At 44.4% G+C, this 24,901-nt stretch overlaps 1 protein-coding gene and 2 long non-coding RNA genes across 5 annotated transcripts; 2 read left to right on the top strand and 1 right to left on the bottom strand.

Moving 5' to 3' along the window:
• The first annotated feature begins 102 nt into the window (after window positions 1-102).
• Window positions 103-4,792, top strand: LOC147916219 (uncharacterized). Its single transcript, XR_015553144.1, has 2 exons — window positions 103-409; window positions 992-4,792. It is a non-coding gene; the product is annotated as an uncharacterized LOC147916219 (long non-coding RNA).
• Window positions 3,975-24,901, bottom strand: AMMECR1L (AMMECR1 like). Of its 3 annotated transcripts, XM_087435011.1 has the most exons (9): window positions 24,412-24,901; window positions 22,824-22,932; window positions 14,913-15,357; window positions 12,486-12,596; window positions 12,057-12,171; window positions 11,314-11,404; window positions 9,562-9,676; window positions 9,310-9,426; window positions 3,975-7,580 (listed from the first exon to the last, which is right to left on the bottom strand). In XM_087435011.1, the coding sequence occupies exons 3-9, from the start codon at window positions 15,317-15,319 to the stop codon at window positions 7,469-7,471; spliced, it is 1,068 nt and encodes a 355-aa protein (XP_087291137.1). In that variant the 5' UTR covers window positions 15,320-15,357; window positions 22,824-22,932; window positions 24,412-24,901; the 3' UTR covers window positions 3,975-7,468. The 3 variants fall into 3 exon arrangements, with proteins under 3 accessions (XP_087291137.1, XP_004423994.1, XP_014638008.1); XM_004423937.3 differs by lacking the exon at window positions 9,562-9,676 and having other exon boundaries at window positions 9,310-9,406; window positions 24,412-24,749; XM_014782522.2 differs by lacking the exons at window positions 9,562-9,676; window positions 22,824-22,932 and having other exon boundaries at window positions 9,310-9,406; window positions 24,412-24,759.
• On the top strand, window positions 15,239-20,355 carry LOC147916218 (uncharacterized). The gene is made up of 3 exons (XR_015553145.1): window positions 15,239-15,376; window positions 15,592-15,752; window positions 19,173-20,355. It is a non-coding gene; the product is annotated as an uncharacterized LOC147916218 (long non-coding RNA).

The raw sequence follows: 24,901 nt of genomic DNA, 5'->3' as shown, positions 1-24,901 counted from the left end.
AGCCGCCAGCCGCGGGAGGGGCGTGGCCTTGGAGGCCGAGGCGGGCACCTGGCGGAGGTGGGCGGGCCCGGTGGGTGGGCGGGGCCGGAAAGGCGGCCGAGGGCAAGCGAGCGGACTCGGGCTGCCAGAGAGGAAGCGGAGACCGGGCCAGGGCGACGGAGTTCCGGAGGTTAGCGGAGCGCCAAGGGCGTCCTGCGCTGGTCTGCGCTGGGGGAAGCCGTGCTCCTTCTCTTGTCCAGTACGTCCTTTGCCGCTTGTCCTGAGACCGGTCACTAGGCCTTTCTGAGCCTCAGCTTCCTCACCTATGAAGTGTGGATAAGGAACCTGCCTTCCAGGGCGAAGGAACGGATTAGATGAGATGCAGAAACGCGCCAAGTGACTGACCCAAGGAACTCCGGTTGATGGAAAGGTGGGTAGGTGACTACGAAAACATACAGTGGAATTCCTTTCAATACCTTAAGCGTTTAAAAAATTTGATTGATTTGTAGTGGATACTTCTGAGCTCGTGAACAGTGATATTGAGGGGCCTTTAACACATCTGTTGGAGCATTTGGATGATACATAGAAAAGTAAGCAAATGAAAAATGATGGTGTTTTCAACTACAGAGAAAACAGGTTATACCGTAAAGGAAATAATCATAGCGCACAACGTGGCTCAGTGGCGAACAATGTTTAGGTATCATATAAGCTCTGTTAACAAAAAATGAATTAAGATATTACCAGACAAGAATGTGTACCTGTATTCCTTTGATTTATAAATATAATTTTCACAAAATTAATTTGCTCTGTATGTGTATTTCCAGAAGGCATGTATTGGGTAAAATAATAGTAGATTACATAGTATTGGCAGAGCTTATTACTGTTTCAAAGTGCTTTCATTAGAACTGCGGACAGATGTCCTGCTGAGAAGTCTGAGGACATGCAGCCGCTGGGTGTGGAAATGGACCTGGAACTCAGTGTAGGCCTCTTTCTTCCATCTGTCCATCGACAGGGCTTTACAGAGCACCTACTACTTACTGGACCTCACCATGTGCTGGCTCGAGGGCTCGCTGGATACCCCACACTTGGTAGCTTCTGCACACACATAGCGGGAGAGAAGTCAGCAGGTGAGGAGAGAAGAAAGGAAAATAACAAAAAATACATGCAGTGATGTTTCACAGGTTAGTTTGTCCACAACGTTTTCATTCAGGAAACCATTATAAACACTTATGTACAAGGCCCTGGGTTTAAAAAGATGAATCAATCATAGCTCTGTCCCCACAAGGAGCTCTCCTGGAGTAGCTGATGCAAGATCTGGACTTATTTTCCATAATAAAAGACAGAAAGTAGCAAATAGTATGCGAGAAAGTAAAAACAAGTGCTGTGGAAGGATACAAAGAGAAAGAGGCCTCTTCTGATTGGAGGTAGATGAGTCAAGGGGTCTGGGGAGCAGGGGCTGGCCTGGAACCACTCCTTAACATGTAGTCAGTGATGGGGGAGGAGTCACATGAACAAAATTGTCAGGTACATAAGAGAAATATTCGCTCTTTAAGGTAAATTCATATTTCAACTTCCTCAAATGTCATTTTCATTATATCATTCTTGGAAAATGAAGGAAAACACAGTAATTATGCAGCCCTTATACAAATGTTTGCTATATTTTTCATTAATGTTGCTCTATCATTTTTCAATCAAAAGAGTAATTTCCACCTTTTGTAACCTTTTACAGTGCTTCTCAAAGTGCTTGTGGACTGAATCACTCATGTATTTTCCTGGACCCAGGTGTTCTGCCCCTAATGTAGAATGATGACATTTCCCAGTTCTCTGTATACTCAAAGTTAATGTACAGAATCTCCCAATTTAAGCTATTCTCTCATAAATTAAAAAATCTTTGTCACCAGCTGCTGAAGTCTGCTGGTAAGTGCTACAAAGGAAGCTAAAGGCATCCACCTGTAATCCTCTCCCTCATGCTATTAATAGTCTCTAGCGATACAAAGGAATGGGGTATATACAGTGGGGGTGGGGCTGTGTGATTCTGCCAACAGCCCTTGACTTCCAGGCACAAAAACCTCCGGGGGCGGTCCTGGGAGTCCCAGGATTTTAAGGCCTGGCTGGCCTGTGGCAATGTGACAGGGCAGTGAGCCCTGAGAGGGCTCGTCCACCCCATCATGCTGTGCTGGCGCTGTTTGACTCTACCTGAGAAGCCCTCTCTTCTTCAGGTCAAGCTGGGCTGATTTCAGCACCCATGTCTTTCAGGAAGCCTGTCCGGACTTGAAGGGCTGAGTACACCAATTATGCCACCTCTTTTCATGGGCCCAGAGTAGCTTAGGGTTCAGAGGGTTTGACACTTGCCCAGTTGTTCCCATCTACACTTAGCACTGGATGACAGTCTGGATAGTCATAATCATTCAGCCAGTGCACCATGTGCTGGGGCTTGGTAAAGCATTTCCAACAGGCTACCTTGGAGATTCACAGGCCTGTCACAAAGCAGGAAATTCGGCTCAGAACTAGTTGTCTGGCTCATAAATGGCAGGAACAAGATTTGAGCTCAAATATCAGACTGCCAGACTGTGAAGATTCCAATGTCAGCATTCTGGTTGGTTACTTCTTTGGCTGAGAACCAAAGTGGGATCAAAGAAACAATGGCCATAGTGGGAGTCGGGGTCTGACTGGCAGCAGAACTTGAGAACTCTCTCCTGTTTGGTTCCCCCATCAATAGTTAGTTTTGAAATTGGAGGAGTCACTTGTTTTCCAATTTGCTGTAGCATACAAAACCTCATAGAAACAGAGCGAGTAAGCAGCAGGAAGAGACCCTAGAATCCTTGTCAGAGTTTCATTTTAGAACGAGGGAAACAGACCCAGGAGGGACAGGACTAACATTACGTTCCTCAGGACGCTACATGGTTCTTTGTACACTGTTGGTTCAGAGTCAGATCCTTCAGCCAGATCACTGTAGTATTTCAAAGCCAGATATTCAAGCCAAGGTCACAGACCCTAGATTGATCTGGAAGCAGCTTTAGAGCACCTCCCCTGCCCCCACTCCCACAAGAATTAGCACCACTGATCTCTGACTAGATGGCTTAGTTCGCATTTCAGAAGACAACAGAGATTGTTAAAATGGCAAGTTTTATGTTATACATATTATACCGCCACCACCAAAAAAAAAAAATCAATGATATGGAATTCCATGCTGTTTGACTACAGGTGGTATTACAGGTAATATGGAATAGTAATCTCAAGAACCATAATTTCTCTTGAAAGAATTCCTCTCACACACCCGAGTTACTATCAAATCTGTGAAGTGTTTAACCAGTCTCTAAGTCTAACCAAATCTCTAAGTGTTTAACCAGTTGCTTGTAGTCTGTTTCCAATATTACCTAAGCCTGACAGCATGCATACCTGTGGCTTATGAGGTCTGCCAAGTGTAAGGCCCTCAGAACTGGGAATCCGAAAAAAAAAGAATTTACTTCCTTGCAAATAAAAATCTCAACTGAAGACTGACAATCCCAGCATATGAATGTTTGTATGTTTGAAACATTACTCCTTACCATTATCTTCAAACACATCTCATCCTTTCTGGCCCAAAACATTTCCCTTTTGGCCAGACCATCAATATGTCCTACGGTCTTTGCTTGGATTAACGTCACCAGATGACATCTTAAATTTGAGCATTTTTTTCCCCTCTTCAGTTTTTAGCTTTTTGGGCAAGGTCAGTTTCAGTGGAAAATCTAATGAAAACTATGAGCCTTCTTTCTAGAAAAATCCAAATTTCAAAGGATTCATGAATTCTTGGCTCATGGCTCAAGAAACTTGGCTCTAAAAAACCAGTGGCATTATTACTAACCACAAAAAAAATACAAGTGCGAGGTTATTGGGGGTCATGAACACCACACAAAATATGCAGGCTGAATGAACATTGTCTGGTTGGCAGTCTTCAAAAATAAGATGACTGTTACCACTATTCCAAGAAAAAAAAAATAGGCATCACAAAGAACAATTTTTACCCATTATGATTTATTCTCTACAATACTTTGTTAAAGAGTTCAATGATTTGCACTCTGAAATTATATAGCCAAGAGGCAACCAAGTGTAATACAAAGAATTGGTCTGAAGTCTTTGCACTGAAGGCCATACAAAGTCTCTTGCTTCAGGGAAATATGAATGAAAATAAACAGAAAGAACACATAGCTTCCTAGGCTCCAGAATCTCAATAGAAAATAACATCAACAATTAGTGAAATGGTAGGTGTTAACATATCATGGAAAACAGATCTTGTGCAAATATTGAAATTAACACCCAGGACTTCTGTATAGATGATTTTTATTATAAACAATAAAATATATGTAATGTCTCAACTACAAACCTTTCATGTTGAAAGGATCTCTAACATGAGCTGCTTTAATATTATGAAGCGAAAAAATTTAAGAACCTCACTGTGGAAACAATCCAACACGACAAACTCTAGTGATCAAAGACATTCTTCTTTAGTTCATGTAAAACAAGGACAATCCATAATTACAGAGAGAATGTCCTAGCTGTGGGTATTATGAGACAAGCCAACTTTCCAGACCAAAAGGCACTCACAGCTAGGGATGAAACGAACTCCGAACCGAACCAGCCAAGTTGGGATGGTTTGAAAACAGTGGTTACCTACTGTTCAGCTTGAGCAGCCCAAGGACAAAGGAAACACCAAGCAGAAAACATTCCTTTCTCTTTAAACCTACCACTCACACCACATGTATCGGCCACCCTCATCACTGCTTTGGTCAAGCACGTGGAAGGCAGTTCGATTCCAGTTCGGAGTCGTCATCTCCCTATGCAAAGCTGCCACATGGATGATCCAGACAGTATTTTTCCTGAGAGCCACCTGCCACACATCTTCATGAGGTGACCATGACTGTACGCTTCCAGACCACTTCCTGACTAAGCCCCGTTCAGGACAGACACTAACAGTGCCACTCCTTACAGGGCCAGCTAGTTTTCCTTGGTTGACTCCTGAGTCCCCTTGGAAGGCAAGAGGACCTTGAGCATCTCCATTGCTGGACTTGTATGGGAACATGAGGGAATGTGCAGGGAATAAGGCTTCTTTACTCCAAAAACCACTGAGCCCACTTCAGTGTGGTGCTGGGCTTCACCAGCCCGATTCTTGTGCACTGATTTTTTTTTCCCCATTTTGTGGGTTTTTAAATTTTCTGTTCATTTTCTTAAATGGCAGGTATCCTATCCCACCCTCAATAAAATAAAAAACACACTATACACAGAAGACGACGAACAGGGCAACATTTCTACAAGAAAAAATAGGCTTGAAGAGCATGGCACTGTAAATGCTTGCATGACCAGTCTCACTGAGCGTGCTCAGGGGTGAAAGTTTAGCACCAATTTTTTTGCTTTTTTTAATCTTTAGAAATTAAACACAACTTTTAACATAGAACACTTGAACAGTAATGAGTGTAGCCCTATGTATCAATACTGTTGTACAAATTGGAGGTGGGTGGCTTAGTCCAGAGCTGACCACCCTGACATCAATCCATGGCACCTAAGAGTAACTGTCGTCACATTTGTTTGTAACAAGACATTTATTATTTTCAGCAGCAGGAAATCATGAAAAAACTCCTTCATCTTGAAAAGCTTTTTCTCATTAACATTGCAAGGGAAAAGTAGCAGGGTACAAGAACGCAACACAACAGTAAGATGAGGTGATGCGGCCTGGCCTGGGTATCCTGACGTCAACCCTACTTTTCCCTTGCACGTTCCGTATCCTCATAAACAACAGAGGATGGTGCCAAGCAAATCTGCTCACCCTTACCCAGCTCTTCCAAGAAATGAGACAGCAATGCCTAGAACAGCACGTGTGTCGTTTCTTAGACTGTGTCCCTACTCCCCCTCCCCCAATTCCTGGCAGAAGAAAACTCACAAGATCTTTTGACTTGAATTATTTGCCCATTTCGGAAAGCCACACCATCACCACATAAACTTTAAAAAATAAATTAAATCAAAACATTGTGTTCACCGGGTTGACACCCAATCCACTTCAAGAGTTCCCTAAGCATGTTGTTGAAAACCAGTTTATCACCCTTAGGGTCCTTTCTTCCAACTGGCCACCTCTTCCTGTGAATCATTTCAGCAGTGCCTCTGTGATGTTTTCAAAGCATCTTCCAAGTCCCCAACTTCTATGAACTTTGCCACCAAATGGGTGAAGAATAGGCAGGAGGGGGAGAAACCTGCTGACAGCTATTTGGAATCAGCAACAACAGGAAAGGGAAATATGCCACATGAAAGTCTGAATGACCTAGAAGAAAATGAGCTTTTTGGAACTTTGCCATGGTGGGGTGAAGATTTCCAGCATGTTAGGCAAGATAAAGATTCACGTTGTTTAATAACACCGCTTTGTTCTCAAGTCCTGTAGAGGACTGAAACATCAACAGTCTTCCCACCTTTACAGGCAAACTAGAAAAAGGAACTCCTCTGCTTAAGAGTTCCTCAGGATGTTTGCCTCAAAAGAAAAACAGCTTGGAGACCCTGGATTCTCTCCTATGACGTGTCCTTCTAAAGCCCAACCCAAGCGCTTGTGTCACAACTATGCCTTCTGAGAACCTAGATCCAGCTATAGGCACCGCTACCAGTAGAGGAATGAGGTAGCCTGGTGGTAAGGAAGAGGTCTCTCCTTTCACACTGCATGCAGCAATGACATCAGGACCTCCCGTGAGCATCCCAGTCCATTCCTCAGCAGGCTACACCACAGAGCTCCGTTCAATACCAGGAGACTCAATGCAGGAAGAGTGCCAGAAAATCCAACTGATAGTGGGATGAGAATTAAAACTTTCGAGGCTAATTGAGCAATGAGATCTGCAACGCCATCCAAAGGGCTTCCGATCTTGATGTGGGTCTCTGTCCAAGAGCCTTGAAGGACTGATGGTGCCCACGTTCAACCCTAACATGGCGTCCACTTATGAAGCATGGAGGTTGTGATCAACTCTTGGTACGCGATAAACTGGAAGTTTAAAAAAAGGAATTTAAAACAACCTAAAAATGTTTTTTGTTGGTCTCCGTTGCCCAGACTGCCAAGGGAATACACCTACTTGATCTGGGGAGGCTGTAGGGGTGTGTGTGGGGTAAGCCTTCAGAGATCATCAATTCCAGCTTCCATTGTGTGGCCAACACACAGGCAGCAAATCACCAGTGGCACCTGCATGCCAAGGGTCTTCTGAACCCACACGGTAATTCTCACTAGTCATGGAGGAGCCCCAATCCAACGGAACCCCATATTGAGGAAAGGCTGAGATAAGGCTTGGGCCCCAAAAGTTCTGTTTCATTCAGTATAACCCCGCCCCCCCCTCAGTCAGCTGGAGGCAGACTTGGCAACGGAAGCTAGCATCATAAAATGGTGCAGTAATAGAAGTAACTGGACCAGGAAGAGGAGGCATCTGCTCCAATGATGTCATAGCCATTGGTGGCCACAGGGGGGTGGGACTGGTCATGCAGCCGTGTGTCAGGAGTAATGATTGTAGAGGGGCGGGGCATGAAGAGTGCCATTCTGGAAACAGTGCTGTCGAGAAGCAATATATTCTGCATAACTGATTGTCACCTTCTCACTTCGGTACCTGTATAAGGAAACAGGAAAGGGTATTAGGAACCCCAAACACTTCATTTTGTCAAGTCATTCAGCAGTGAAAACCAAAAGCTTATTCCACATTTTGAAAGAATAAAATGGAAGACCAAGAGCAATCTTACTTACAGAAAATGAAAGACAGCACAAGAAAACAATGTTGTTATTACAAATGAACAAGATGAAAAAGCACAATCACAATTCACCCCTGAGAATGTATTTTCTGCACATCCCACCTTTAAACACTACATATGCTTATCATCAGGCTGCTCTTAAGCAATCTGCTACTGGGGTCTGGATGAAGAATTTCAAGGTCAAATTACATGGGTGGCAGATTGGAAGATGGCTGCACCAATGCCCAGTGTAAGCTGTGTATCTACTTTCAGGTTAAAATGTAATAAATTTGACAGAAATGCAACCTCAATCTGCAGAAAAGCAACAAACAATTTATTTATAACTAAAAGGGGCACAGACACCTAGTTCTGGGTCAAATTCTGATGAAGCAGATTAAAAGATCCTGGGGCTATATAGGACGGGTCTCAATTCCCAGATGAATATGCCATATCATATATCACAGGGTCACCAGAACAGAATTCATAGCACTTTGGCTTTGCTCTGGAAAGAGCCATGAGTCAGGATGCGAAGCATGGGGTGTTACAAACCTATGGAGCCTACTACAGACCACAGGAGCTGGGTGTGACAATCCTTACCCAGAGCCATCTCTTTCCCACTGTTATCACTCCTCCACTGCAAGGTGATTATTCCTGAATTTTGACAGGGAAATGGCTGTTCAAATAAATTATAATAATAATAATAATAATAATGCTTTGTATTTGAAGAATTTTTTTTTTTTTTTGGAATCCAAAGCATTTCAAAAACACTGGGTTATCTTCCAAATAGACCTGTGAGGTTAGTATATGATTATATTTAGCATTTTACAGATGAGGGGGCCAACAGAGGCCCACAGAAGCCCAGACAAGCTAAACCTCTTAGTGTTTCCAATTTCAGTAGGGATGGGAAGAGAACTGACATCTACTGACTACCTACAATACTGCCTGGCCGTGGGTTAGAAATTCTTCATACGTTACCTTACCATACCGTAAAACAACCCAAGGCATTAACATTCACTGCTTACAGACAGGAAATTTTTTTCTGCTCAGAGAGGCGGAATAACTGGCCCAGGTCACACAGCTAGGAGGTGGTGGAGCTGGGATTCAGACCCCAAGTCCATGTGCATTCTACTACACTAGGCAGCCTCCCCACAGAAGCATTTGTCCTAAACTAGCAGAGGCGTTTCCTTGTAACTCTTTGTAAAAAGCATTTTCTGACTATTCCATTAACATGCCACCTGTATCCCCTGCCACCTGACTTCAACTGACCCTGGACTTCTGCACTGAGAGCCTTCTCTCTTGACTTCAATCTTCCCCCTCAGCCTCCCAACAAGTGGGTCTGGCAAAGACTCCACAACTTGCTCAGTGGCCTAAACCCTGCTCCCACTCTGCTGATCAGTTTAGCTGTAGAAACGCCCAGGATGCTGGGGAGAGTCTCTGCCCCTGCTGCCACTGTGTCCTCAGAGCTTAAACCTCACCCATACGTCTTTGGTGTGGGGACATTAGCAGACAAAGTTTTTTTCAGACAAAGTTTTTTTCTTCCCCTTTTCATCAAAAGTATCCTCCATCCAACCCCAAGTAAATTAAAATAAGGAAAATGAGACAGTGGCTTACCTAGTGAGTTTGATCGTTTTTCTGAATTCACTTGTAATTGGAGCCTTAAAGCCACCTTTCCTAAGCAAGGAGTCTATTGTCTGGATCTGATCCCAGTCTAAGGAGAAGAGAGGCACACTGAGGTCAACATACCATGACACAAAAGTGGGACATCTAACACAGTGAGAGAAGAGAAGCAGCCAAGTCTGCTACGGGCAGAGGAAGCCCTGAGCCCTGGCCCCACATCCCTGGAGCCCTGTTTGCCTCACTGACAGTCTGAATGGAATTTCAGAGACATGAGATGATCGCCCGACACATCTCATAATGGCTGTCCCCAGGCATCCTGCTCCTGCATCTGTCTTGTCAGATGTGATCCCAGTATAATTATCTAGGAACAAATGTGGTCCCAACTTTGACTGGCCTGTTGGCCTAGTGCTGGTAACCCGGGCTGTTCTGTGGGAAGAGTGAATTCAAATTCTGCAGCTTGTATTCCTTTGTGTGGCCTTCCTTCATTTTGATGATTTCTAGGAGTCCTGTTTTCTGCTACAGAGAACTGATAGCAGGAAGGAGGCTATTTCTTTAGGAAGGATGGGAAAGTTGTTCACACATATACTGTAGTGTTGTTCTTGTACATTTTTAACAGATAAAACCAAATATATCAAACTGAAGAAAAACCCCTAAATTACTGCAGTAGATACTCCAATTTTTTAAATTTTCCCAACCAATTTTCAAAATGGCAAAACTTTATTTACCTAAGTTATCATCACATCTCACTATTAGAAACTACTTCTGATGTGCCTCCTTGTACAGAAATGTTAGATCTATGACGTCAAAAGAGGTGGCTAAAAGGCTTCCTTTTTATGCCATATCCACACTGCCTTTTTTTTTTTTTTTGTGAGGACGATCAGCTCTGAGCTAACATCCATGCCAATCCTCCTCTTTTTGCTGAGGAAGACTGGCCCTGAGCTAACATCCATGCCAATCTTCTTTCACTTTATGCCGGACGCCGCCACAGCACGGCCTGACAAGCAATGCGTCGGTGTGCACCCGGGATCCGAACCCGGGCCGCCAGCAGCGGAGCACGAGCACTTAACCGCTACGCCATGGGGCCGGCCCTCCACGCTGCTTTTGAAAAAGTTTAAACGCTACCATGATGGAAACCAAAAAGGCAACTGCTCTCCACGTAATTAGTTCATTCATAAATTAAACTAGATATTTTTCTCTATTCTAGGTTCACACCCACCAAACACTGTGTATTTCACATATTATTTTCAAAAGCAGACTAATTCCAAGAAAGAAAGAAAATTGGGTTACACATCACAGAATGCACAAGCAACATTTAAAGGTATTCTTCTAAACAGAAAATCTGCCCAACTCAGTTCCTACCTTTAGTGTCCCATTATAAGCATTTAGTAACTACTGAATTCTTTAAAAAAAGAGGAGACATCATGTTTTGCCTTTTTCCAAGTATAACACTGTTTAATAATTCATGACTAAAAAGTTTAAAACCCACTCATATGGGCAGGGCCGGCCCCGTGGCTTAGCGGTTAAGCGCGTGCGCTCCGCTGCTGGCGGCCCGGGTTCGGATCCCGGGCGCGCACCGACGCACCGCTTCTCTGGCCATGCTGAGGCCGCGTCCCACATACAGCAACTAGAAGGATGTGCAACTATGACATACAACTATCTACTGGGGCTTTGGGGGGGGGGAAAAAAAAACCCACTCATATGGGCAACTTCCCTTTACAATGAACTCCATAATATGGTCAACCACAGTAGTTTTGGGGGCCAAGAAATAAAACAAGTGGGTAAGTAAGGGAAATCTTTACCCATTTTCTTTTACCACCTGCTACCTCTTTTTGAGAGTTGATTTCTCATTCTATAGGAATTTGATAGATATTAAGAGAAAGAAAGGCACTCATTCTTAGTTGCAGTTGGGCTGAAAGGCAACACACTCCACTTTCCTGCCCGTTAACTGGCAATACTGTGACTAGTATTGTTCACTGAAATCCCCTTTGTCCAGCTTACCTTGTTCCTTAGCAACCTCAGGTAAGTATGTGGCTGTACGTTTGACGCCTTTTTCATTGATGAATTCAATTCGAATCCCATGGACCCCTACCTATAGGAAAAAATAGCCGAATAAATGGCATTTACTTATTCTAATGGAACTTCAGTTACCCACATATAAATCGACATTGTCCTCTGACCAGCTTGACCCAGGTCTGAGAAAAGGAGACTCTCTTGCTTTTCATGACTCTCTTTCTCAGGTATAGAAGCCAAAGAAACCTCAGCTTGAGGGAAGGTGTGAGTCTATGTGTAGCCACCTCTCTGAGAGTATGAAGGTTATAGAAATAAATTCTTTCACTAGCTCATCCAATAGTCTTGAATATTCCATCTTTAATCTATCCCATTAAATGAACATGCCACAGGGTTTTGACCTGGGTTCAGGACTCTTCACCTATGGTTCCTAATAACATTTACTCAAGGGCTTACCAAGAGGGATCTGGAATGTTCTCCTTTATCCCCATTATTATTTCCTATTAGACATGGAAGAAAGATGTGGAACAGAGTGGACTGGGAAGAAGTAGGAGAAGAAGAAAGTCTTCACATTTCTTCCTGCTTCTAATATTGCAGCACCTTTTCAGTCACCTATGTTGCCCACAATTGCTTCACATTCTTATACCCTCTCAATGAAGGAGATACATTACCATGTACTAACCCGAACCCAAATGCAACGAGAGACGCAGAGTTCCAAATGCGGCTGTTCTCACCTCCCAGTCCAGGTAATCACTGGCATCCTCAAAGTTAGTAAGGAGGGAGACAGAGCAGAAAAGTTTAGGCAGCTCCTCTCGGGTCAGGGGGGGAAATCGGCTGTCCTTAAGTGCACTGGAGGGGGACAGAAAACATAAGTGAGGCTGCTCTGGAGTTGGAGCCAACATCACGTGCCTGAATATTGATGAATCCTGAGCTATACAGAGAACATCTATTACCCATCAACACTAATATGCTAAGAAAATGTGATGTTATTAATATTAACTGTCTATACTTGAACTGATAAGTGACTCACCAGATTAAAGCCCCCACATTTCCTGATTACCAAAAAGAGAACACTCAAACTTTATCACTTAGAAGAAATAAAGTCAGGCAGTTCTTTTCGCTTCTAGCCAGTTTATCTCAGATCCTATGTCTGGTGTCATTACCTGGTTAACGTGTATTCCCTGAGTCCTGAATGAAGATTCATGGCTGAGAAGGTCCCAATGCAGCCACGAAGCCGCTTGTCCCGCCCTGTCTTCCATGTCACAAAGAGCGGACTAAAAAAGCAAAACACAAAACATTCTCCAGCCCCAAACCAATCATGGGTAAGAACAAAACCTTGGCTTTATCCCTGTTCATTTCTGTTATTCCCCAAAAAGACTGTTTTCTGAATTGCTGGCTATCTGAAGGGCTCTGTGCCTTTCTGTGGGAGAGGACCCCTCAACAAGATGGCACAAAGAAAGGTTCTCTGCGCAGCCTTTCCTAGGTTCCTTGCTGACAGCTTTAAATCACTTTGACACCACTTGTATGTGCTATCTTCCTCTTCCTCTGCCCAAGACTCAACTTTTCCTTCTTCTAATTCTCCATGTCTTTCTCCTCTTCTTTATTCTATTTTTATGAGTGTCCATGTTTCCCAGTTCTAATCTTCATAAAGACACACTGGGCCTGGATACCTTCACCCCTTATCTGCAAGCATTCCCTGCAACCCCATTGTTCCCATAATTATGTCTGCTCCTGGCAACTACAAATATCTCCTGCTCATAAATGTTCAGAAAAGAAAAACAATGTCTCCTCAAGAAAGCTTATTATTAGCAGAAGCTGCCACTTTCTGTTTCTAGGCCAAAGTCATGCTTCATTAGGCTACATCAGATTGATGGTGACAGATTTTTTAGAAAGAGGTTACAGGGCTGTCCCCTCTTCATGAGATTCCTCCATACTCCTATGCCTTTATCTCTGAGATTCTTGAGTTAAACACTTCTAAAAAGCAACTTAAATATTTAAAGTTATCTACTTCTTCGATCATTGTTACAAAGCAGATCTCCCGCCCACCCATCTTTTTCTTCCAATAAAATACCTGAACACCACCAGCCAAAGTTATCATCCCAAAACCTACTCAAAAACCTCTAAGACTTCCACTGACTGCAGGATGGAAATATAAGCCCCTGAATACAACAGCCCACACCCTACAACACCGCGGCCACTACCCACTCTTTTATACCCGCGTCCCTCTCCTGCATAGGACACACCTGATCCCACTCAGATCAAGGCTCAGAATCGCCACCTGCTCAGTCAGGATTTTTCTGACCACAGTATCCCACGGCAATACTTCCCTAACAAGTTAGCCCATTTTTCTCTACATTTCCTCTCTTCTGACACAACCACACAGGAGTAACTTCCCCTCTACCTCTGCCCAGAGAGTGTGCCACACATACTATTTAGCTTCACGTGTGTGATTTGCCCACTCAACAAGTCTCCCAAGAACAAGGACTTTTTCTTCATACTCCCTCATTCCTTGCCCAGTGGGGCTACGCACTGCCTCAGTACGGCATGAACAGCTGAGGAAGGAATGATCTTAGGTCAATGAATGCTCCAAAAGCATCTCCTAAAAACAAAAATCAAAAAGCAGCAGTCAGGCTGGCCCGGTGGTGCAGTGGTTAAGTGCGTGTGCTCTGCTTCAGCGGCTCGGGGTTTGCCGGTTCAGATCCCAGGCGCGCACTGACGCACGGCTTGTCAAGCCACGCTGTGGCGGCATCCCACATAAAGTAGAGGAAGATGGGCATGGATGTTAGCCCAGGGCCAATCTTCCTCAGCAAAAAAGAGGAGGACTGGCATCAGATGTTAGATGTTAGCTCAGGGCTGATCTTACACACACACACACACACACACACACACACACACACAAAAGCAGCAGTGCTCTTTAAAACCAGCTCAGGGTTGCTTCCAATTCCGAGAAAGAAGAAAACATTGGCGTGAGTTTCTTCACTTTACTTTATGCTTTATACATATTCCTTATTTAAGTCCTTGACACCGTGAGAGGGCTTGGGACAAATAGTCTGGAACTAAAAACAGTAGAGCAGATTCTGACATTCTTGGTGGGGCGCCAGAGGCCTGATGGAATTACCATGGGATTGCTGATGAACGAAGTGAGGGGATCCTTGTTAAGAGCATCCTAGCTCCCACTAAATGACCTCCTAGTCTCCAGCCTGGCCCTTAGACACTCCCAATTCACTTGGACTTCAACACTACTGGGGTCCACAATGGTGTGATGGTGTGAGCTCTCTACTTGAGAGGTTAAATGACCTACCCACTACCATATGAACCAACAGAAGAGCTAAGAACGAAATCCTCCTGATTTCTAGCACATTAACAACAAGCCTACAGGTCCTCCAAAGGTAACTTAGTCCTCTTCCATTACTGAATCCAGTGAACGTTCTACATATTCTCTGGACATTTCTCATCATCCTATTCCCATTACTTTTTACCCAAATCATGTTAACGCTTTTTCTAAATAGCAGACTCTCTCAAGAGAACGACTCCAGAAAGATGCCATCATGCCTCTCTCCCTGTCCCCTGTACCTGATTGAGTTACTCACTAGGGGTCATTGGTGAATCTAGGAAGTCGTGGCTGTGGGAAGCCATAGAGGTGACAGTAGAGGACGTCAAAGCAGTAGCAGCACATCTCTGCAGTCACCACCAGACTCTTGGCGGTGTTGGCAGTTCCATTGGGCCGGGGTAGAGGGCTCAGTGCTCCCGATGCGGGATTCATTCGCGTAATGGGAGAGTTTCCAGGTCCCAGAGTTATGTCCGACACATTCTCCCGACCACTGCTGCCATCCACATGCTGGTGGTTTTGAAGAGGTCCTGAACTAGAGCCAGGGACAGTTGTGGACTGGTTCCCGTGACTATGCGTTCCACTTCCAGATAACTTGGGCTTCTTGACCCCACAACAGCCTGCTGCCAACTTGGGCTCGAGTGGAGGAACACAACGTCTTTTTCCCATCCTGATTCAGTGCTCGAGGTCTGGAATGCTGCAGAACTCTAACCAAAAAGAGAACAGGTAAGCATTAATTCAAAGTTACTTAAAAGGAGAAAACGAAAATCAAAGAGAAAGAGTCTACATGGAGAGGGTAAGAGTCATCAAATTCTCGTTCTAACCCAGGTCACATGGTCACAACGGGTTGCAGACCAGCACGGCTAGAAGAGACCCTGAGATCCTAACCAGGGACTCCTAAGCTTTTCCTAAAGTGAAACTATTTTTTATTTCCCATAAAGCTTATGATCACCGTGGATGGAGGCAGGCAACAAGCAGCTCCCTCCTGCCCAGGACTCCTCAGGGCAGAAGGAAGGGTGGGGTGGCAGCCAGCATGAAGCTGGATGAGGACATCTGAAGACTGACTGGAAGATTGCACTTGACCTAACAGACTCTTCATCAGGTTGCTTTCTCTACCTTTTTAGAAGCTCCAAATTGAACCACCCCATTTTTAAAGAACCCCAGAGGAACATTCATGCTTTTCCTTGTTAACCACATCCTTTCAGCATTTTCCTCATCACTAACCTAAATCTATCTGTGTAATTTCAGCCCAGCCTTTAGTGAAGATGAAAAGCAGTTAGCTGCCATTCTGAAAAGAGCACACCTTCTAACACAAGGCCCACCTTTCTGTCCTCACAATGCTCCTTCTCCAATGCCTTACTCATTTTCTTTGGTCTTCCTCTGAGCTCACTTCAATTTCTACACATCTCTTTATTCTTTCAAGATCCCATTCAAAAAAAGCTACAACCTAGTAGAAACCTTTATTCACACAAATGACCCAAGTTTCACAGTCCTTTTGTGAGGTAGCTGTTTCTGCCCTGTCACAGCAAGGCAGACAGATGCAAAGCCACTCAGCTTAACAAAATGTGGCGTCAGATGGGCCAGGAAACCAGAGCTTCCCATCTGATGATGTGAAGGGGAGGAAGGAATCTTTTTTTTTTTTACTTTTTTTCCTTAAAAAGCCTAAGGTAAAAATGTATAGCTATAACATGACCAAGATCCTTTCTCTATTGTCTGTGTCAAAAGAATCAGGAAAATAGACTCTAGTTATTTCAATATTGATAATACCAAAATTTGTAAAATTCTGCTGACTTGAGAAAAGTACACTTTTTTTCCTTCAAGTCAATATATGGTAGTTGTGTGTATATATGTGTGTGTATGTATTATCCTACCTAAAATTTTCCCTGTGATTTGAACAGGTAGCATATTAACTGCCTTTTTAGGCAATGCTCTACAACATAGTATTTTGGTTGTAAATTCTACAACCTTTTAAATCAAATTAGATATTTACATACCCATTTGCAATGCCATTATTTCTACAAAAACAATCTGTCACTTCAGGTTGAACGAGATAAAAAATTTCACAAACATTATTTATTTATGTTCTTGATACATGCTGATCCACAACAAAATACACATTTTTGTATCTAGGACAATTCTTAATGAGTTGAAAGTTGTCTGTAGCCAAGGAATAATAGCTTGCACATTTCAAAGTCTGGTTAGAAACAGGGGCTTCTTTTTGAGAAAGCCTTACGCACTTCATACAATAAAACCTCCAATGATTATATTGTTTTTGAGCGCAGATGTCATTGTCTTGTTCAGACTGTTAAGAAACAGAGCAGAATGTCTTGGTTAAAAATGCTGCCTCTAGAGCCAAATGGCCTAGGTTCAAATCCTCTAGGATTAACCTCTCTATGACTCAGTTTCCTCAAAATGGGAAAAACAATACTACTTGCCTCATGGGATTGTTAGGAGAATTAAATGAGTTTAATATATATAAAGTGCTTAATACAGTGTCTGGTATGTAGTAAGCATCAATTTCTTTAGCTGCTCTTATCATCTGGGTTCTCATTCGATGGCTGCCACTAGGATGGAAATCCCGGAGGGCCAGGACTCCGCTGTCCACTCCGGGCTTAGAGCAGTGCTTGCACTGAACAGGTGCTCCTTAAACAAGATTTCACTGAGTCCTCGAAACTACTCAGCAAGGCAGATGATGTTACCATCATTTTACAGAGGATGAACCTTGGATTTAATAAGCAAGATAACCTGCCCAAAGCCAGACTGCCACTAAGTGGCAGAGTGAGGATTAGGACCACAATCTATCTGTCAGACTCCAAGGCCCGGGTCTTCTCACCAAGCCACAAAGAAGAATGAGGCCTGCCAATAACATCCACTGGATTCAGTCCCTTTCCTAAGGGAGTGATAAAAAAAAAAAAGTACAATCAATGGCATACTAAAAACTAACCTAATAGTTTGCAGAATCTTGCCAACAAAAATGGAGCAGGAAAAAAAATCAAAACCTAAGCCCAAAGCCAACATCTCAGCCATCACCCTGACAATTATCAGTACCCCTGCCGTTGTCATTTAAGTCCACAATGGACGTCACTGGCCTCTGAGCTCTTACTTGACTTGTGCATAACTTGTGTGGGCAGGGGTGTAGGACACGTGTTGAATGAAGCTGCAGGACCATCTCTAGAGAGCTGGAGTTTTAACAGGGCCCTGAGGCTCTGCCTCTAGAGAGCTCCAAACTTCAAAGCAGCAAACAGAAGGGATGAAACACAAAAGTTAAAAAAAGAAATCTTTCCTCATTCTCATTACACCAAAGCATACCTGAAGGAAGAGCTAAATGTCATGAGATGGTGGCAACTCAGGTGTTCCTGAGCAGGTGTTATCAGCCACCTGACTGCACAACACCCTACAACAGAGCAACGAGAAGGATTTGCAAACCATGCCAAGGCAGATGAATTCAAGTCTAGGCAGGTCCTGCCTCCACACCATGTACTATTTCTGACTGCAGTGGGGCAGGGTCACCACTGATACCAAGTGAGTCCTTTGAACAATTCCCCCACACCCTCCCAAACTCTGATTTGACATCAACAGAACCGACCCAAATCTTGTGGCTCTTTAGGCCCAAGCATTTCTCTAGAGGCCACGAAGCAGACAACTCCATCAATATTCTCAATTAGTGACCAAAGGCAGAGTTAGAGACTTTCTGCAACAAAAATATATCAGAAGGCATTTCTTTTAAAATTTATTCCATAAATTTAAATCATGGAAAATTTCAAACATAAACAAAATAGAACAGTATAGTGAACCCAATAGCCAGCTTTAACAATTTTCAACATATGGCCAATCTTATTTCATCTATAGCACACCTAACTCACGCCATCTCCTCTCCTCCCACTGAATTATTTTGAAGGCGTGTTTTTAAGGGGGCCAATATTTTACTTACTAGTCAGCATAAAGCAAATATTAAGTGAATCACAGTAAAGAGTGTGAAGTACATTAGGATGCTGGTAGTAAATACGTTTTTATTTACAACATCAACCACCATCTACCAATTTTTTTTTGGTGATGAAGATTGGCCCTGAGCTAACATCTGTTGTCAATCCTCCTCTTTTTGCTTGAGGAAGATTGTCCCTGAGCTAACATCTATGCCAGTCTTGCTCTATTTTGTATGTGGGATGCCACTACAGCATGGCTTGATGAGCTGTGTAGGTCCGTGCCCAGCATCTGAACCTGCGAACCCCAGGCCGCCAAAGCGGAGTGCACAAAGTTAACCACTAACGCCACTGGGCCGGCCCCTACCAATTCCTCAAAACTTTCTCTTTAGGTTTGAGATTTTTCTAACCCTACTCCAACAAAGTGGGCATCTAACTAAGTAGTTCCAGACTCAGCTCCCAGCACTGCCTTAACAATGATCAAAGAGACACTCATTTCTTCAGCGGCTCAGCTTCTGAGAGTACAGTCTAAGATGCCTCAGAATAACAGCATTTCTTTTTTTTTTTTTTAATTTTATTTATTTCTTTCTTTTTCCCCAAAGCCCCAGTAGATAGTTGTATGTCATAGCTGCACATCCTTCCAGTTGCTGCATGTGGGACGCGGCCCCAGCAATGCCGGAGAAGCGGTGCGTCGGTGCGCACCCGGGATCTGAACCCAGGCTGCCAGCAGCAGAGCGCGCACACCCAACCGCCAAGCCACGGGGCCAGCCCCAGAATAACAGCATTTCAATACACCAGACTAACCTCCTGTCTGACCAGCTAAAAACAAAAACTCCTAATGATATACTCTACCTCTTCTCAAACTGTGTGTGAATTTGTTCTCACCCTTGCCCAAAACCTCATAAAAACTATCAACAACGGTACTTTGATCATAGTGGGAGTAACTGAATGGTTACTGTGAAGTTGGTTCATTTGAAATAATTGGAATCAGGTGTAAAAACCCTTCCCTTATAAACGCATGTATCAGCGAGACCCTTCCAAACCTGGTTGGTTACTCTCTCAAAGCTAAATTCAAAGGCCACTGTAAGAGCCAGCAGCAGTGAAATCATTTTCCTACTGCCTGTGCACTTTAGAAAATCAATGAGAATGAACTAGGTAAAACCGAATTTCCACTGGAGGGAGACAACACCTGTACTTCCACAAAAAGCTGGAGGAAATAACAAGAATCACTGTTGTACCTTTTCATTTAAGACCTCCTAACCTACAAAGTGTTAAATAAAGTACGCTCTCAGTGTTGAAAGTCACCACCTGCCCTTTACCTGCCATGCAAAACTCAAGGGGTCCAGACTTTCATTAGAGTCCACAACAAATGTCAGCTGGCAACTCCTCCCTCTCTGCAAGGAAGCTGAGCAGTGCTTTGTGGCTCTGGGCTGGGTGGCTTACAAGGCCACTTAAATACCAGCCAGCACTGAACTCATCAACACCTGTGGTCTCAGAGGTTGCGCGCATTTGTGTTTTTATCTTTCACAACCCCTAACACGGTGCCCTGCATGTAGTATACATCCAACAATCTTATCTACAGATCTCCTAGTAATTTCACTTAAGTTTGCCTTTTTAATAAAAAGAATGTTTATGGCACAACTTGATCTTTCGACACCTGATTCCACTGTGAGATGGTGACTGTGGAGCCTGTCAGAAGCTGAAGGTGACTGGGTGACTGTATTACAAGTATCTGTTCTATCAACAATGTCAACTCTATTCAGCCCAAACCAAGGAACGGTTTAATTCATAGCACAATGCACACCACAATGAAGGTGGACAATTCATTCTAAAAATTAGGTCAAATATTCCCTACATTAACTTCTTGGTTTGATTTACACTGGTAGCAGTCTTCTTTACTAAAACGCAGCAGAAATTGGTCAGTTCTGGACTTGGCCTCAGGTGCTATTTAACTTTAGATTGCTCAAGGCTTTCCTTTGACAGGCCATACCTGGTTTCTAAACTGCACTTGAGAAGAATTTTTTCTTTTTGAATGATGGTGCACTTTAAGAGCTACCCACTGGAGCATTATCTGCCTGGAGGGCAATTTGTGATTTTAGGAGTTAATACAAATGATGTCTCATAAACTGCTGATGTTTATAGACAAGGTATGGAGACCAGTATTGAGGGGAGGATGTAGGGACGCCCTGACTGATGTGGCTGGCTGGGCAAGAGGCCTTCCTCCCTTACCGAGGGTCCCTTCCAAGGCTTCTAAGTCCACTGAAAACAACAAGCTGATGTCTTCCCAGAGCAGCTCCCATCTTCAAAGGACAGAACCTAGGCTTTGGGATTATGGTCTTGTCTCAAATCCCAACTCTGACTTGCCACGTACTGGCTATGCAAACTCAGGCGGGTTGTCACATCTCTCAGGCTCTTGGTACCGCAGAGGGTTGTGAGCATTCAACGACGAATACATGAAGGGCATCTAGCAGTTCTTTGGCATATAACCGCTATTGATTAAAGTGTCAGCTATTACTAATACTACCACTACCTCTACTAATAAAAATAGGGTTGGTTATAAAAATAACATAGCTTGAGTTCTTAGAATTTCTAGAGAAATAAATGCCCTCATAAATAAAATTCTACTAAGAACTACCATGTAGTCTAAAAGATCGTATTATTATCATGGAATAATTACTCTAATAATCTTGATGCTTTTCCTCTTTGGAGAGCAATGGCTTCTAACCATCATTGTTCTTTTCACTGTGAGATGCCAGAAAACATAAAGAATACTGGACTGTCTGAGAGTTGTACATAGTTCTATTCTACCAGGGCCCTCTTTTAAGCTTAAAGACATATGCTAAAAAGAAACTAAACTTGCTAAACATGCTATTATTGTAGAAGTCTTGATATATATTGACTACTAATAGAACTAGGGCTTCAAAGTAATGAGATTTCAAATAACCAGATTAAAATATCTAAAAAAGCCTGAAAGTGGGGAAAAAAAAATCTAGATGCACTTTTTGAAGACAAGCCTCAAAACAGCTTATTGGGGGGTATGATCTTAAAACAAAGAAAATAGATTTGGGAGGTAGGAAAGAGGCAAAAAAAAAACAACCCAGGGGTCTCTGCATTTTCTTCTGTTATTATTTAGTGTCCAGATGTCTGTTCGAATCAAGCTTTATACAGAAGGGAACAGGCTGTTGTTTCCTTTGTGACAGAGAGTTGAAATGAAATTCAATTTAATACTTATATTGTATGAGTAGTGAAATAGCACCTGAGCTGTAATTCTGGCCTACTTATGGAACTATTCCAAGAAATAGAGAAAAAACCCACAAACATTCTGGTAATCATTTCAAATAATCACTTCTATATTTTTGAAACCCCATCATACACACACACACATCCAAAACACTTGCTGTGTGAAAATTTTCCCCACAAAATACAGATCTATCTATATAATTGCTTTTAAAATCTATAGGTTTAGAAAAATGCATGGAAATATACATCTTCACATCAACTTAGCTTAAAGAAAAACTTGAATATAGGAGTCAAAAGTTCTGTTTTTAGATCCCCTCCCTTTACTATGTGACCGACCTATGGCAAGGTGCCAGATCTTTCTGGGCCTTGGTGTTTTCATGTGTAAAATGAAAATATTTGTTTGCTGCCTCCCTCACAGAGGGATTGTGAGTCTCCAATAAGACATGAAGCAGGAAAAACTCTCTTAGAAGTGTTAGCATACCATTATTAATAAACTCAAGGGGACGCAGCAGTAATAAAAATCTTTCCAGAACTTTGTTTACATACAGAATTTTAATTATTTTGAAGAAAATAGTATCACCATAGCAGATTTAGGGCAAAATGTTCCAAAAAGCTCTGAAGACTATAACCATATGGAAGAGACCCAATAATTGACTTTAATAGGAACTGCATTAACCTCTGAGTTATGATCTCTGGTTGTCTTTAAAAAAATGATTAATTTGGGAAGGGGTGGGAGCCTACTTTATGTACCAAAACATAAAGGGTAAGTGTAACGCTACACCACCACCTAGGTCACTCTAAAGGGATTACAGACAATACACTTGTCTTTACATATTTACATTATTTTAAAAGAGAGCAACTGAAAGGAACTTCATCAACATTAGGACCCCCTCATGGAAGTTGGAAAAGACAAGTGAACAAAGTAGACCTACATCCTCAAGTCCTGACAAAGGCCTCACACCAAAAGCAAAGCAACAAAATTCTTTTCTAAATATTTCCAAAGTAATACTCACTGAAAGCAGAAAGTTTGTGTTGCTGGGGAACAGCTACAACAGAGGAGGGGAGCTATTTTGTCTCTGAAATGACTTTCCTTCCTTCTGATTCCATTCCTTCTTCCTGTACCTAAGATGGAAATGCAGGTGCAGTCAACAAACAAAATCAAGGTAGGGCCGAGATAAGAGAGGATTTCTGAAAAACCAAAACTCAACTAACAATTTCTATACCAAAAAAAAAAAAAGCTAGGGAACAGGCTCTCCTTTCTTCAAAACATTTCAAAATCTAAATACAAGGCAGCAATGGCAGCCCCATGCACTGAATCCCCTCATCCTTGGCATCATCACCAAGAAGGGAGGACACTGAGGATCAAAGGTTTTACTGAACCTGAACATGAGACACACTAAAACTTCCTCCACTGCTAATTTAGATCAAAACTTGCTCTCAGGCCAAGATATACCATTTCAAGCCTCTCCACTGGTTTCAGAATACATATTTCTAAATTATCTGCAAAGACGGTGCTGAAGAACTAGGCACAGCAGGCCAAGGCCAGGGTCCTGAGGACAGGCCGTCTTGTTGCCCCAGATGGAGATAATTGCTGGTGAGAATCACCCATCTCAGTCTTGCATAAATCTCTTCATAATCTCTTCACCAACTCTCCCCACCCCCCAGTAGTAGAGAAGTGAGCTATTCCCAAAGATGTAAACAGGAGACTCCAGGCCCCACCCACTCTATCCAAGGAGAGGGCAGTGAAAGAGGAGAGGCCCAGAGGGACCGGGTAAGGGAATGTGGCAGAGTGAGGAGTTCACATCAGGACAGAGAATGGAGGAGGGCAGGGAATGAAGGGCAAAACCCACAGCTCGGGAAGGAGAGGCATAAGACCCAGAGTGTAAGGTGGAGGGATAATGGAAACGGGGTGGATGGATAAGGGGGGAGAGACTGAGGGAGGGGTTGGAAAAAAGGAGAAGAGGAAGAGGAGAAAGCGTGCGCGTGGAGTTGAGCAAGAAAAGGACGAGATAGAGTGGGGAAAGGAGAGGCCGGAGCGGGGAGGGGCAAAGCAGGCAGCGAGCAAAGGTGAAAGGTAAGAAAGAAGAGGTTGGAGAAGGAGGGTCCGGTGAGCCGGAAGGAGTCGGGGAGACCACGGAGAACGGGTAGGGCAGCGAGGGCCGAGCGGCGGGGGTGGAATCTAGACGCCGGGCGGAGGAGGGGGCGGCGGGACGGTGGGTGGGGGCCGCCAGGCGGCGCCGGAGACCACCAAACTTTACACGGAGCGACACTGTTTCCTGGAGGGAGTGCAGATGGAGCTGGAGCCTCACCTCGTGGCCAAGGGCAGGGGCGTCCGCCCACCCCTCCCCAGCAGTGCTCCCGATCGCCTGCCCTCGGCTGGGACACGCGGCTCGCAGGCCCTGCCGCCCGCCTCCCTCCACCGGCGCCCGGAGCCCCTCCCCCACGCTGCCCCGGGACCCTCGCCCGGACCCCAGGATCCGCTCCCGGCCCTCAGCTCGCCTCAGGTGCGGAGGCCCGGCGGGCACGGCGGCGGCGGCCCGAGGGAGGCCGGGCCCGGCGGGGAAGGGAGGAGGAGGGCGCGGCGCAGCCCGAGTTTCCCACCTTTTCTCCTGGCCCAGACGCAGCCGGGGTGGACGGGACCTCTCGCGCCCTGCCTTCTTCTCCTGCTTCATGGAGCCATGCGCCTAGGTGGGGGCTCCGGAGAGAAGCGGGGCCGCGGGCTGCCCGGACGCGCGGCGCGGATGGGGCGGGGCGAGGAAGGCCGGCGGGCGGGCGGAGGAGGAAGCGGCGGGGCAGCGGTGGCGGCGAGGAGGAACTGCTAGAGGTATTCCCCGGCCAGCTGGAGGACTCAGTCGAGCCGGGACCCGAGTCCTCCGGTATCCCAGCAGCCACTGGAGGCAGTGAGGTAATGGAGGAAGAATGTAGGGAGTCCTCCGGCGGACCTCCCGCCCTCTAGCGAGCCGCGAATACCATAGAGATCAGGAAGCCACCAGAGCACCGCCCCGCTACTGTCACGTGGCCTGAGCACCCGCGCTTTATTGGCTGGCGCCGACTCTCCGGGGTTGAGTTTAGGGGCCTGTTTTCCGCCCGT

The sequence above is a fragment of the Ceratotherium simum genome, chromosome 9 (genome assembly GCF_057802395.1).
Source record: "Ceratotherium simum simum isolate JZ-2026a chromosome 9, ASM5780239v1, whole genome shotgun sequence".
Classification (NCBI taxonomy): Eukaryota; Metazoa; Chordata; class Mammalia; order Perissodactyla; family Rhinocerotidae; genus Ceratotherium; species Ceratotherium simum.
The sequence above is the reverse complement of the archived record's forward strand: the minus strand, read 5'-3'. Positions and strand labels throughout refer to the sequence as shown.